This window comes from Hemibagrus wyckioides, linkage group LG17, assembly GCF_019097595.1.
Source record: "Hemibagrus wyckioides isolate EC202008001 linkage group LG17, SWU_Hwy_1.0, whole genome shotgun sequence".
NCBI lineage: Eukaryota > Metazoa > Chordata > Actinopteri > Siluriformes > Bagridae > Hemibagrus > Hemibagrus wyckioides.
In genome coordinates, this window is record NC_080726.1 from 18,896,003 (window position 1) to 18,909,675 (window position 13,673).

The 13,673-nt window shown below is 40.8% G+C and overlaps 1 protein-coding gene and 4 non-coding genes across 5 annotated transcripts; 2 read left to right on the forward strand and 3 right to left on the reverse strand.

The window, feature by feature from the left end:
- Positions 1 to 21: 21 nt before the first annotated feature.
- On the reverse strand, positions 22 to 7,725 carry efhd1 (EF-hand domain family, member D1). Its single transcript, XM_058414408.1, has 4 exons — positions 7,283 to 7,725; positions 4,332 to 4,479; positions 2,624 to 2,758; positions 22 to 659 (listed from the first exon to the last, which is right to left on the reverse strand). Exons 1-4 carry the CDS (start codon positions 7,633 to 7,635, stop codon positions 525 to 527), a joined length of 771 nt encoding a protein of 256 aa, XP_058270391.1. The 5' UTR covers positions 7,636 to 7,725; the 3' UTR covers positions 22 to 524.
- Positions 7,726 to 10,299: 2,574 nt separating this feature from the next.
- On the reverse strand, positions 10,300 to 10,371 carry trnag-ucc (transfer RNA glycine (anticodon UCC)). Its single transcript has one exon. It is a non-coding gene; the product is annotated as a tRNA-Gly (tRNA).
- Positions 10,372 to 10,747: 376 nt separating this feature from the next.
- Positions 10,748 to 10,819, forward strand: trnap-agg (transfer RNA proline (anticodon AGG)). The gene has a single exon. It is a non-coding gene; the product is annotated as a tRNA-Pro (tRNA).
- Positions 10,820 to 11,459: 640 nt separating this feature from the next.
- On the reverse strand, positions 11,460 to 11,531 carry trnaw-cca (transfer RNA tryptophan (anticodon CCA)). The gene has a single exon. It is a non-coding gene; the product is annotated as a tRNA-Trp (tRNA).
- Positions 11,532 to 11,689: 158 nt separating this feature from the next.
- Positions 11,690 to 11,761, forward strand: trnaw-cca (transfer RNA tryptophan (anticodon CCA)). Its single transcript has one exon. It is a non-coding gene; the product is annotated as a tRNA-Trp (tRNA).
- The last annotated feature ends 1,912 nt before the right edge of the window (positions 11,762 to 13,673 follow it).

Consider the following 13,673-nt stretch of genomic DNA (forward strand, 5'->3'; position numbering starts at 1 on the left):
CTGGTACATTTATACATTAGGAAGTGTTCAATAATGGATTTTATTATTAATGGAATTCAACACATATTCTAATGTAAAAAAAACACATTAAAATTAAGATTTAAAAAATTAAATTACAATAAGAAAGATGGTCATGATTTAAAAAAAAAAACTCTAAAAACAACTTTCTGGGAAAAAAATTATAGTGACCACATATTTCCCTTCATTTCTAAACCTGATGTCATGAAGTTGTTCATCATGCAGCTCATTTAAATATTCATACTTTACACCCTTGTTTCTATATTTATATTTATATATTTATTATTCATTAATAGTGTTATTTACTAAACATCATTTCAAAAAATAGAGCTAGTCAGAGTAAAATAGGAAGCTCACACGGTTAAAGCTGTGAGTGAGTGAGTGTGTGTGTGTGTGTGTGTGTGTGTGTGAGCTACTTTAGCTACTGTTACAGTGAGGCTTTACAGCTGTGCTTCTGTATTCATCAGTAGGAGGTACACTGTGTGTGTGTGTGTGTGTGTGTGTGTTCAGGAGCAGAATGCAGATTGCAACTCTTTGAAAGCGGCCCGTCGTTGTTTCCTCTCCTCCTCCATCCTCTGCTTCTCTTCCTTCTCCTCCCGGAGCTCTGCCTCAAACTTACTACGTACTGACAGCACCTGAGCCTGTAACACACACACACACACATTACTTATAACACAAACTCTATATCCATATTATACATTTTACACACATACACCCACACCAACACATGTATATAGTTTGTTATATATATTATATATATATAATATATAATATATAATATATAATATATATATATATATACACATATACACACACATACATATATATACATACATATATATACATACATTATATATATATATACACACTATATTGCCAAAAGTATTCGCTCACCTGCCTTGACTCGCATATGAACCTAAGTGACATCCCATTCCTAATCCATAGGGTTCAATATGACGTCGGTCCACCCTTTGCAGCTATAACAGCTTCAACTCTTCTGGGAAGGCTGTCCACAAGGTTTAGGAGTGTGTTTATGGGAATTTTTGACCATTTTTCCAGAAGCGCATTTGTGAGGTCACACACTGATGTTGGACGAGAAGGCCTGGCTCTCAGTCTCCGCTCTAATTCATCCCAAAGGTGTTCTATCGGGTTGAGGTCAGGACTCTGTGCAGGCCAGTCAAGTTCATCCACACCAGACTCTGTCATCCATGTCTTTATGGACCTTGCTTTGTGCACTGGTGCACAGTCATGTTGGAAGAGGAAGGGGCCAGCTCCAAACTGTTCCCACAAAGTTGGGAGCATGGAATTGTCCAAAATGTCTTGGTATGCTGAAGCATTCAGAGTTCCTTTCACTGGAACTAAGGGGCCAAGCCCAGCTCCTGAAAAACAACCCCACACCATAATCCCCCCTCCACCAAACTTTACACTAGGCACAATGCAGTCAGACAAGTACCGTTCTCCTGGCAACCGCCAAACCCAGATTCGTCCATTAGATTGCCAGATGGAGAAGCGCGATTCGTCACTCCAGAGAACGCGTCTCCACTGCTCTAGAGTCCAGTGGCGGCGTGCTTTACACCACTGCATCCGACGCTTTGCATTGCACTTGGTGATGTATGGCTTGGATGCAGTTGCTCGGCCATGGAAACCCATTCCATGAAGCTCTCTGCGCACTGTTCTTGAGCTAATCTGAAGGCCACATGAAGTTTGGAGGTCTGTAGCGATTGACTCTGCAGAAAGTTGGCGACCTCTTCACACTATGCGCCTCAGCATCCGCTGACCCCGCTCCGTCAGTTTACGTGGCCTACCACTTCGTGGCTGAGTTGCTGTCGTTCCCAAACACTTCCACGTTCTTATAATACAGCTGACAGTTGACTGTGGAATATTTAGGAGCGAGGAAATTTCACGACTGGATTTGTTGCACAGGTGGCATCCTATCACAGTTCCACGCTGGAATTCACTGAGCTCCTGAGAGCGACCCATTCCTTCACAAATGTTTGTAAAAACAGTCTGCATGCCTAGGTGCTTGATTTTATACATCTGTGGCCATGGAAGTGATTGGAACACCTGATTCTGATTATTTGGATGGGTGAGCGAATACTTTTGGCAATATAGTGTATATATAAAATAAAAACTATATACACGTGTGTGTGTATGTGTGTGTGTGTGAGACACCTGTACAGATATATAATATGTACACACTCCCAAAAGCTGCCATTAGATGGAGACACACACACACTACATGAAACCTCAATTCTAAGCACGCACACACGCACACACGATTTATTATGGTAGGGGTTGTGGTAGCTTAGCACTCAAGTTGTTGGATTGTTGATCAAAGGTTGTGAGTTCAAATCCCAGGACCACCAAGCTGCCACTGCTGGGCCCCTGAGCAAAGCCCTTAACCCTCAGTTGTATAAAATGTGATAAAATGTAAGTCGCTCTGGATAACAGGGTCTTCCAAATGCTATAAAATGTTACATATAACATACTACATACAACTATATACCCATATGTGTGTGTTTGTATATATACACATGGTAAATAAACTACCATTAAATGAACACGGAAAACAAAACACACTTTCTCAAAACACACAGACACACACCTTGGCCTCAAAGAAGTCACGTGCCCCCTTCACACCTTCATTGGACACATTGATCTCTGATAGACGAGCCAGTGCCATAAGTGGGTCGTCATCCTGCAACTCCCCTGCTGCAGCTCTCCTAAAGATCAGGAGGAACTGAGAGAGACAGAGAGAGAGAGAGAGACAGAGAGAGGATCAGAACGAAATATTTGCTTTGTTTATCTGGTTATTTTTTAATTTGACTCAAGTTGATTTTCTCACCAAAGAAATTTCAAATCTGCTTGGTCAAAAACTTGATTCATTGATTCATTTATTTACACCCGAAAGCATTTTTGGTTATTTACCAAAAAGAAAAACTGCATAACGGTGATTGTTCCTGTCTCCATTTTCACAGGTAAAGCTCTATATTCTTTTATAATCCATGGGAGAATCTTCAGGATGGACGAACGTGGTGCTTTGTGGTAACTTATATAACGTGATAGTAATTATTTTAATGGTTGATAAACTGCAGTAGTATGAGGAATAAATCACTTAAGGATGTGCGGTCCTACGAAAATAATTGACTTCTGTGTAGGAGCAGTGGTTCCTCTTCATTAAACAGCAGCCCATGACACAGAGTGTTTCATACTTTACACATGTATTAAAAAATGAAACGTTTATATTATCTGTATGATCTCTTATTGAACTGAGGTGACTGTAAATGATCAGAGACAGACAGCCAGAAGAGAACTGGGTCGATTGAGACAGCTTAATTGTGAATGCTGATTTCATCGTGATCTTAGATAAAGAGAGAGAGAGACTGTGTGTGTGTGTAATCTTATCCATATGGAATGCCTCAGTCACTGGAGAAACTGAGCGGAGACCGACACACAACAGAGACTCTGTGTTCCACACACAGCTGCCCTTATCACCTGTGTGTGTGTGTGTAGGAATATATAGCACTTTGTGAGTACCAAATTTCCCCCACTGAGATTATTCAGATGTTCAGGGTTGAGTGCTACCCTCCGACCCCCAAAACATGCCTCAAATCATCAGTTACATTTCAAGTAAAAAAGGAACGCAGTGTAAAATTTCTTGCTTTCGCGTACACAGCGTCCCGTCTGTTTGAACGGAACACAACACCGGTGTGTTTTCTCCCTCAGCCAACAGCCGAAACCCTCAGTTGCGCCACTGGAGATGGTCTCGGATCTTTCCAGAGCCGAATCGTTTTCTCACTGCAAACGATTCGGCTCTGAATCGACTCAAGTGACTCAAACGTGTCGCTGCAATTGTTTTGTTGATTCGAGCTGCTGAAGTGAATCGCGGTGTAGCACTACAGGAATGCCATGAGCTCTAGAGATCTGGAGCAACATTATAGTGAAAAATGAAAATAACCACTGGATCTGATAAACAGAGTATTTCTAAACTAATTTCTATAAATATCTAACCATTTATTCAGCACCATCTCCAGCACCATCTGTCAGCAGTGTTTTTTTTGTGATTTCTACATCCACTTATGATTTTGTTTTCAATTGTTCAATGAATAAACACATTTCACAAAGACATTTAGTCATATCCATCCTCTCAGCCATCTTTTTTTAGCTTTTCAGTTTATTTAATTCCATTCACTGTTCATCTAAACCAAGACAAACAGCCAAGAAACCAAAAGAATCAATTTAAATCTGATTCTGATTCATAATCCTAAAGATGTTCTACAAATAGCTGATAGCACATACTCACACACCCCTACCTCTCGATAGCTGAGCTTGCCATCATAGTCTTCGTCCACTTCACGGATCATGTTCTTCAGGCCGATGTGAGTCTGAGGAGCACCAAGCTTCTCCATCATCATCTTCAGCTCCATCAGATCAATGTAGCCGTCCTTCCCCGAGTCGAATCTGTTAGACACACACATACACTAAGACTAAGATTACGAAGAAAAATAAAGCTAGAAAAGAAGCACAAGAGATCGTTTGTTCATCTAATGAGCGATCATAGCTTGTACATTTACTATAAGCAACACGACTGCAAGCCAACATAAATGTTACGACTGAGGCAAATAAGCTAGCTTGCATTTCACTACTCACGTCAACGTACAAATGTGAACACATTCAGATGTGTTGGTTAGTGGGTAAGGAAAAACTCCACAGAAGAAAAAAACTCTTCCATGAACGGAATTTGAAGTTTATTATTGCAGTAGCAGAAGATGTGGGAGTGTGAGGAGAACTGAAGTGAGGAATTTTAATATCACACTGTCAAGGAAATGTGTGTGTGAGAGAGAGTGAGAGAGAGAGAGAGAGAGAGAGAGAGACAGACAGATAGAAAGAGAGAGACAGGGAGATAGAGAGAGACAGAAACAGAAAGACAGGTAGAGAAAGGAAGAATCAAAGAAGGAGATAGACAGAAAGAGAAAAAATAGAGACTGAGAGCAAGATAGACAGACAGAAAGAGAGTGAGATAGACAGACAGACATGGACAGATGGACCGAGATAGACAGATACAGCGAGATAAACATATATAAAGAGAGATAGAGTAAGATATACAGGCAGATGAAGATAGACAGAGAGAGAGACAGATGTTATTTTGGTGATTTAGTCTTGTAAAAGAAAGGAGAAAGGAATTCACACACACACGTCACACTGTCTCACTCTTCAATCTTGAATAGTGTTTCCAATCTCATCTCACCAGAAATACCACATTGTGTCTCGATTTAACAATCAACCCATCTATCAATCAAACAGAACCAGCCAATCCGATCATGTAATTTTCAGTAAACCCCGCCCACTCATTTCCAATCATCATCACAATCACACACATACACGGCATATACACACACTCACTGCAACACATGGAGTCCAAAGAACATCACCAGATTGTTTGTGTATGTGTGTGTGTGTGTTCGTTCTCATTGTGTTCTTTGGTTTCCTCTGGTATTTTTAGATACCAAAGGATTGGGGCAGTGAGCTGGCCTTTAGTCAACACACAGACACACACACACACACACACACAGTGTAAAGTCCTTTTTATTGACTTGTGTAATGCTCACATTAACCCCAGTAACAAAAAAGAAATCTTTTGTTTTGTTTTTTTATACAAATGCTGTGGTTTGGTTCTATAAAAATAGAAAGACACAAAAATGCCACATGAATTAAGCAACGGTCACATCAGATTTTCACCAGAGCAAAAACCAGGCGATTATCATCAGCCATCCTGTTATTTCTGGAGGGAAAGCAGTGCTTCATTGAACAGCTAAAATTAGACAGAACGCTAGTTTGTTGTTGGCGAGAGATAAGCCACGGTATGTTTACTAATCTTTGCAGACTACTAGGTTGTAACAAAGGCCACGTTAATTTGTAAAATATTATTATATTACTTCATAACAACAAAGAACACATCCAAATAACCTCAACTGACCAATGAGAGAGAGAGAGAGAGAGAGAGAGAGAGAGAGAGAGAGAGTGAAAAGAATAATAAAGGAGAAGAAGGAGGGTGAGGTTGGCATGTCAGCACCCACCGCATGCCAAACGCATTCCAGCACAACTCAAACACAACACACACACACACACACTCCATAAACATGATGGCCGAATGCGACCATGGGAACCCAGTAGCCATAAAGCACGACGGGACTCTCTGTCTGTGTGTGTTTGTGTTTGTGTGTGTGTGTGTGTTTTAAAGGCTCATGAGAAAGAGATAACTGTGGTCCTGAATGACGAGATTGTCTTCATGACTCGAGGCATGTATACTTCAGTATGTGTGTGTGTGTGTGTGACCTGGTTTCCTTTTATCAGTGACACAGATTTCCTTTCTGGCTAAACCAGTGCAAAACCAGGCTGAACTGGGTCATCTTAAACACCTTTCTCCCAGTGAAGGGAGGTGTGTTTTCTGTGTCTGTCAGTCACACTGACGGAGGTGTGGCCTTTGTGTCCGTCAGTCCCAGCAAAGGAGGCATGGTCTATATGTTTGTCAGTCACCCTGAAGGAGGCATGGCCTCTTCATGTCTATCTGTCCCATATGGAAGTAGAGTCCACACCTTCCCACAGAAGCTCAGACCACACCCACACAATTGTACACAATCTCAGACCACACCCACATTCTCCTCCACTGTAAATTAAACATGACAGCTAACAACTAAAATAAAGAATTCATGGTGACTTCTCTGTAAACTCTCATTCCAAATTGTTTACTTCTGAATGAAAAACTGTGCTAATGCATCCTGCTGCATCCCAGACCCACTGCATACGTCTAGTGTATACTTCATCACAGTCTCTCTCTCTCTCTCTCACACACACACACACACACACACACACAAAGCTGACATTGTTAGTGCCAGTGGGGATGCAGGACTTCGGCAAAGTGGCCCCTTGTGCTGCTGTAATGATGGGGGTGGGGGGTTGGGGGGGTGAGAAAGTGGTGCAGCAGCAGAGTTACGATTGAATCAGCTTCATTAGTGTGTGATGTCACACTTTTCATTAAACATACATCTCATTTTCACACATACACACAAATTTTTATATCTGTCTATCTCTCTCTCCCTTTACCGCTTCTGTCTCTCTTACTCTATCCATCTATTTTATTTACGATCCAAGAATGACAGGTCTTTCACTCTTTTCTTATTGTCTTTCTCTCTCACACACACACACGTCCATTCACGGAATTTAATTAATGGATGTGTGAGAATTAGGCCGGACGCGCGCTCACCTCTTGAACATCTCCTCCATCTGTTTGATCTGTTTGCGCGTGAACTCCTTGAACTCAGTGTACGGGTTGAACACCTTCATCATCTGTCTGGGCCTCGCACCGCCTCCGTCGATCTCCAACCTGCGGTTCAGTTTCTCCGCGAGCTCGTTCGAGCACGACTCCCCGTTAGCCGCGGCCGCGTCCTTGCTCTCGCCCTCGCGCCGCGGCTCAGTGACGCACCTTGCAGGGCTGCTCGCCGGACTCATCCACGGACTCATTGCTGGGCTCATCGCCGGGCTCTCCGCTGGGCTCTCGGACCGCTCCGTGGCGTCCAGCCTGCGCTGCAGTTTCCGCGCGAGCTCTTCAGACGCCATCGCGGAGGTCCGGTGAACTGCGGCGATGCTGTCTTTGCGATCAGCTGTCGGTGACGAGGCCAGGCTCCGGTGCCTCGAGGATATAGGGAGAGAAGGAGGCGGGGCTGCACGCTGCATCACAGGCCGATTTATATCGGGATGCTCTCAAGCTGCATGGCTGTGTTGCCAGTTCCACGATTTCTCTTATTTTTTTTTTTTACGTCTCAGACCTATATTATATTTATATACCCATATTATATTGTATTTTATATTATATATATATATATATATATATATATATATATATAGTGAGTGTACAGCCTGTATAACAGTGTAAATTTGCTGTCCCCTCAAAATAACTCAACACAGCCATTAATGTTAAATCGTTGGCAGCAAAAGTGAGTACACCCCTAAGTGGAAATGTCCAAATTGGGCCCAAAGTGTCAATATTTTGTGTGGCCACCATTATTTTCCAGCACTGCCTTAACCCTCTTGGGCACGGAGTTCACCAGAGCTTCACAGGTTGCCACTGGAGTCCAGAGCTGGTGGATGTTAGAGACCTTCCGTTCCCCCACCTTCCGTTTGAGTCAAAGTCAAAAGTCAAAAAGTCAAAGAAGCTTTATTGTCACTTCAACCATATACAGCTGATGCAGTACACAGTGAAGTGAAACCACGTTCCTCCTAGACCAAAGGTGCTACACAGAACAGACAAAGTACAGTGACGCAGACAAACATAGAGCTAAACATAGAGATAAAACTAAACTATACTTAAGGTGCAAGAAAACTAGACATACAACAGAAGTGCACAGGATGACAAGACAAGACAGTGCAGATAAACAACATATAGACCGACTCTGTGCAAAAGAATAGTGTTGACAGTGAGTGTAAATATTAAAGTTAACATGTATACAGAATCAATATAAAGTGTAAAGTGTAATGTAAAGTGACATATGCGTGCAAACAGGACAATTATTGTGTGTTTGTTTGTGTGTGTGTGTGTGTGTGACCAGCACAGTATAGATCTCTGTTGAAAGCAGTTCTCAGTTGTATGTGTGTGTCTGTGTCCAGCACAGTTCTGTTCTCGTTGGGAACACAGTTCTCCTTTTTTTCTGTGTGTGTGTGTGTGTGTTGTGTGTGTCCATCCATGTCCAGCACAGTTCAGTTTCTCTGTTGAGATCAGATCTTGGTTGTATGTGTATGTATGTGAGGATTGCCCGCAGATGCTCAATAGGGTTTAGGTCTGGAGACATGCTTGGCCAGTCCATGACCTTTACCCTCAGCTTCTTTAGCAAGGCAGTGGTCGTCTTGGAGGTGTGTTTGGGGTGGTTATCATGTTTGAATACTGCCCTGCGGCCCAGTGTCCGAAGGGAGGGGATCATGCTCTGTATGTCACAGTACATGTTGGCATTCATGGTTCCTTCAATGAACTGTAGCTCCCCAGTGCCGGCAGTACTCATGCTGGCCCAGACCCTGACACTCCCTCCACCATGGTTCACCTGGTTGCCGCCACACACGCTTGACACCATCTGAACCAAACAAGTTTATCTTGGTCTTATCGGACCACAGGACATGGTTCTGTCCATGTCCTTAGTCTGCTTGTCTTCAGCAAACTGTATGCGGGCTTTCTTGTGCAACATCTTTAGTAGAGGCTTCCTTCTGGGACAACGGCATATGGGCGGCATATGGTCTGAGCACTGACAGGCTGACCCCTCCACCCCTTCAACCTCTGCAGCAATGCTGGCAGCACTCATACGTCTATTTCCCAAAGACAACCCCCGGAAATGACGGTGAGCACGTGCACTCAACTTCTTTGGTCGACCATGGCGAGGCCTGTTCTGAGTGGAACCTGTCCTGTAAAACCGCTGTATGGTCTTGCCCACCGTGCTGCAGCTCAGTTTCAGGGTCTTGGCAAACTTCTTATAGCCTAGGCCATCTTTATGTAGAGCAATGATTCTTTTTTTCAGATCCTCAGAGAGTTCTTTGCCATGAGGTGCCATGTTGAACTTCCAGTGGCCAGTATGAGAGAGTGTGAGAGCGATAACACCAAATTTAACACACCTGCTCCCCATTGACACCTGAGACCTTGTACACTAACGAGTCACATGACACCGGGGAGGGTAGGTAAATGGCTAGCTGGGCCCAATTTGGACATTTCCACTTAGGGGTGTAGTCACTTTTGTTGCCAACAGTTTAGACATTAATGGCTGTGTGTTGAGTTATTTTGAGGGGATAGCAAATTTACACTGTTATACAGGCTGTACACTCACTACGTTACATTGTAGCAGAGTGTTCAGTGTTGTCACATGAAAAGATATAATAAAATATTTACAAAAATGTGAGGGGTGTACTCACTTGTGAGATACTGTATATATATATATATATATATATATATACACACACATATATTTGTATATGCATATCTTATAACTATTGGATTTTCATAATTTATCATGTCTTAATTTTTACTGTTAGTTTTTATTCTTCTCATTTTTCTTTAAATATTGTATCTATATCCCTATATTTTTCATGTCCACATACTGTTAAATTTACAGTTCTGCTTTCTTCAAATGTAGGACAGTCGTTGAAGTATTTCACTACATGTCGTACTGTGTATGATTTCGTATGTCATAAATAAAATTTGAATTTGAAGCATAAATAAGATGTTGAGTTGAGAAAAAGAGATGATGCGTTGGCCGGGAATCGAACCCGGGTCAACTGCTTGGAAGGCAGCTATGCTAACCACTATACCACCAACGCTTGATACACTTCGCTAAATGCCTCACTGAAAACAGTGTTTATACATAACCTGGGCTATTTCTCAGGTATTTTTTTTACCTGAAGATTTTTTTTACCTTTTTACCTATTTTTTTCAAAAGAATTTGATTAAATTCTTCAAACTTCAATTCTGTAACTCTTCCTTAATGTAACGAATGATATGTTAAATAAGCACTACTAATCTAGTGTTAGTAGTGCTTAGTAGTGCCATCTAGTGTTTACAATAGACAGATAATTACGAAAGAGTTTAAAAGAGGTTTTAGTGCATGAATTCACAAGTAAGAACAACAAAATTACTTGGTAATTGCTGAAATATTTTACTTGTGTTATATTTCGGTGTTGTGACTCTCAAACGTGTGGCTCGTTGGTCTAGGGGTATGATTCTCGCTTAGGGTGCGAGAGGTCCCGGGTTCAAATCCCGGACGAGCCCAAATGCTTTGCTCTTTTTCCTCCAAAAAAATGGTTGTTATTTATCCCTTTTAAAATAAAGGCTGATTTGCGTGTAATGACTCGCACAAAGAAATAATCACTCTGAAATAAACTCTGTTTAATTGGTACTTACCTGCATATATATTCCATGTTGATTGTTGAGTTGTTTTAAATGTACAAATGTAGTTGCTAAAGCAGACAGATGGGTAGGTTTGTATAGAGTAAATGATCCTGGTGCAAAATAAAAGCAAAAATAGTTGGTGTCTGTTGTTGGTTTCCTTCTTCAGTTTTAGCCCTGGTGCGATAAGGCAAATAAAGCAAATAAAACAATTAAGAGGAAGGATACCTTCAGGTGAGCATCATGCACACTAAATAATCACTCGACATCTTGTTTTATTCAAACGCACACAATCGAACAAAAACACAAACTGGGTGATTAAAGCATGATAGGTCGGGGAATGTCAACTAGAATGACACTTTTTTGAGGTCGAAAAAATTTGTCTGTTTATTTGTTTTGGGTGTTCAGGACGTCGTATAATCAGTGTTTGTTCCAAATAACTGTCGACCCTTAATATGGACAATTAAATTAACAATGTTGCATAACGAATATTCTTGCAGTGTAATAGAGGCTGAAAAAGCACTGACCCCGACGTGATTTGAACACGCAACCTTCTGATCTGGAGTCAGACGCGCTACCGTTGCGCCACGAGGTCCCACGGGAAGGTAAACGCAACGCAAGTGCAAACGAACCGGTCAATAACACGTCTCAAAAGTCCAAGCGCTAATCTAGTATTGCGAATATGACCAGTGTTTGTTTACCGAACACGTGCACAGAGTTATATAAGTGACACGATCAGCTGATTCAGTAAGAGACCTCGTGGCGCAACGGTAGCGCGTCTGACTCCAGATCAGAAGGTTGCGTGTTCAAATCACGTCGGGGTCAATCTCTTTTAATGGGCAACTTTTTTTTTGTTTGATCTAATTTTGTTTTTTACACGATTATAAACCGTACAGAGGAAATTGTTTCAATTAGTCTGTACGACTAATTTAACGTAAATTGTAACGACTAACAGACTTTCAATCAGTCTGTTTAACTGAAAGGTATACCAAATCTGATGTGGTAGTTTAACATTTACACTAGCAAGTTTGTTGCAAATGGGTTGAAATTGAGTTTGTGAAAATTGGTTGTTTGATTTATGTGCTACATTTTGTAATAACTCAAGTGGCATATTAGCAAAGCAAGCTAAACTTCATTGTACTAGCTATATATATATTAATGTCTCTATAAAAATTTAATGAGAGGCATATTTGATAATTTGATTTGCTATAAGTTAGTTGTTGCTTGCTTGTGTGAATGTAATGTTACTAATGTCCTAGATTCTCTGTTCCTTCATCAGGTGAATGAGTTGGAATTAATTGCATAGACGTATATACCACACAAAATCTACCAAAATCCTATTAATTTACTTAAATCTATATTGCTTGTCTTCCTAAACAAATCAGAAATAGTACAGCAAAACTTGGGATTAATGAATAATTTAGCTGCAGCTAAACCTAAGTTAGCTAACAGCTAAAATAATTTAAGGCTAATGAGAAAATATTTCAATAATATTTGCTAGCTATACTGCTAGCAAATTAGGCTAACTTTTAACCTTAAAGCAAGTTTCTAAACTGGCTGCCTAGAAAATGTGCCTGTTATCAGCAACCAGCAAAATACACATAAAATATGTTTTCACTCATAACTTATAATTTATTTGAGATGTTTAACCTCAATACTGTTTTGAGCAATATCTTTTATTAAGAAAAACTTTGCCCAGCTAGCTAGGGTTAGCTTTCTGACAAAGAAATACAATAGTTAGTGTTATATGAGGCAGAAATATGGCTGAACTTGGCTTTTTGTAAGATATGACACAAATTATACATATCTTATATATAAACATTTCAATGAAAATCACAATTATATTTACAGTCAGCAAATGATTCATTTTAAGCTGTTACTTCTAGCTATTTTAAAATGATCTCATGTTCTCTGCAACATTATTTCAGGATCTTCGGATAGCCAAGCCAGATCATCTCCAATCCTGCACTTGATGTCCGTCCCTCAGGATTAGACCAGAACAAAAATAATCACAAGAGACACGGGATTTAAGAGTTTTAATATCAGATCTCCATATACAAACTTGATATTGTGATGTCGACTGCCAGTTGGTTGGTCTCAGGCATTACTGTGTAACCGTGTTAAATGCACACATACTCGGAAATAAAATCACATGCTTATGGAAGTTGCGTTGAACAATAAGCGATGTTAATGTAGGGGCCAGCTCCTGCAAGAGAGTCTTTTTAGTGTACAGATTTAGGCATCTTGAAATAGTGGTAAATACTTTCTTCCACACGACTGTTAGGATGCGTACACACACGTACACACACACACCAGTGCTAGAAACGGCAGCCATTTTTCAGATTACCAGCATACTCCAGGGTAATGAAATGTTTTGTTTTTTTCTCAGCCAATATCACTGCTTGTGTTGTGCTCAAACACTCCACAAGGCTACAACATATGCTGAATGATTTGTTCCATTGCCTTATCCATGTTAGCAAACACAGATGCACTGAATTAATTTGTTTGATAAAGAGGAAATTGTACCTGACATCACCACTAACTTGACATAAAATTCTGGTTGAACTTCCATGGTACAATTGTTATCCTACTGACAGCACGCTAGCTAGAAACCCCGGCTCCTCTTTTTAAATTACACAGTAAACAAACACTAGCTAGCATAAATAGAGTGGTGCTGTGATTAGGCAGCTAGTTAACCTAGTTAGTGTCACAACACACACAAATTACACTAAGTAGG

Coding starts and splice junctions, on each gene's coding strand:
- efhd1 (XM_058414408.1), bottom strand. CDS start 7,635: ATGGCGTCTGAAGAGCTCGCGCGGAAACTGCAGCGCAGGCTGGACGCC. Junction 2,759..4,331: donor GCAAGCTCAGCTATCGAGAG/GTAGGGGTGTGT, acceptor TGTCTCTCTCAG/TTCCTCCTGATCTTTAGGAG. Junction 660..2,623: donor GTGACTTCTTTGAGGCCAAG/GTGTGTGTCTGT, acceptor TGTGTGTTACAG/GCTCAGGTGCTGTCAGTACG.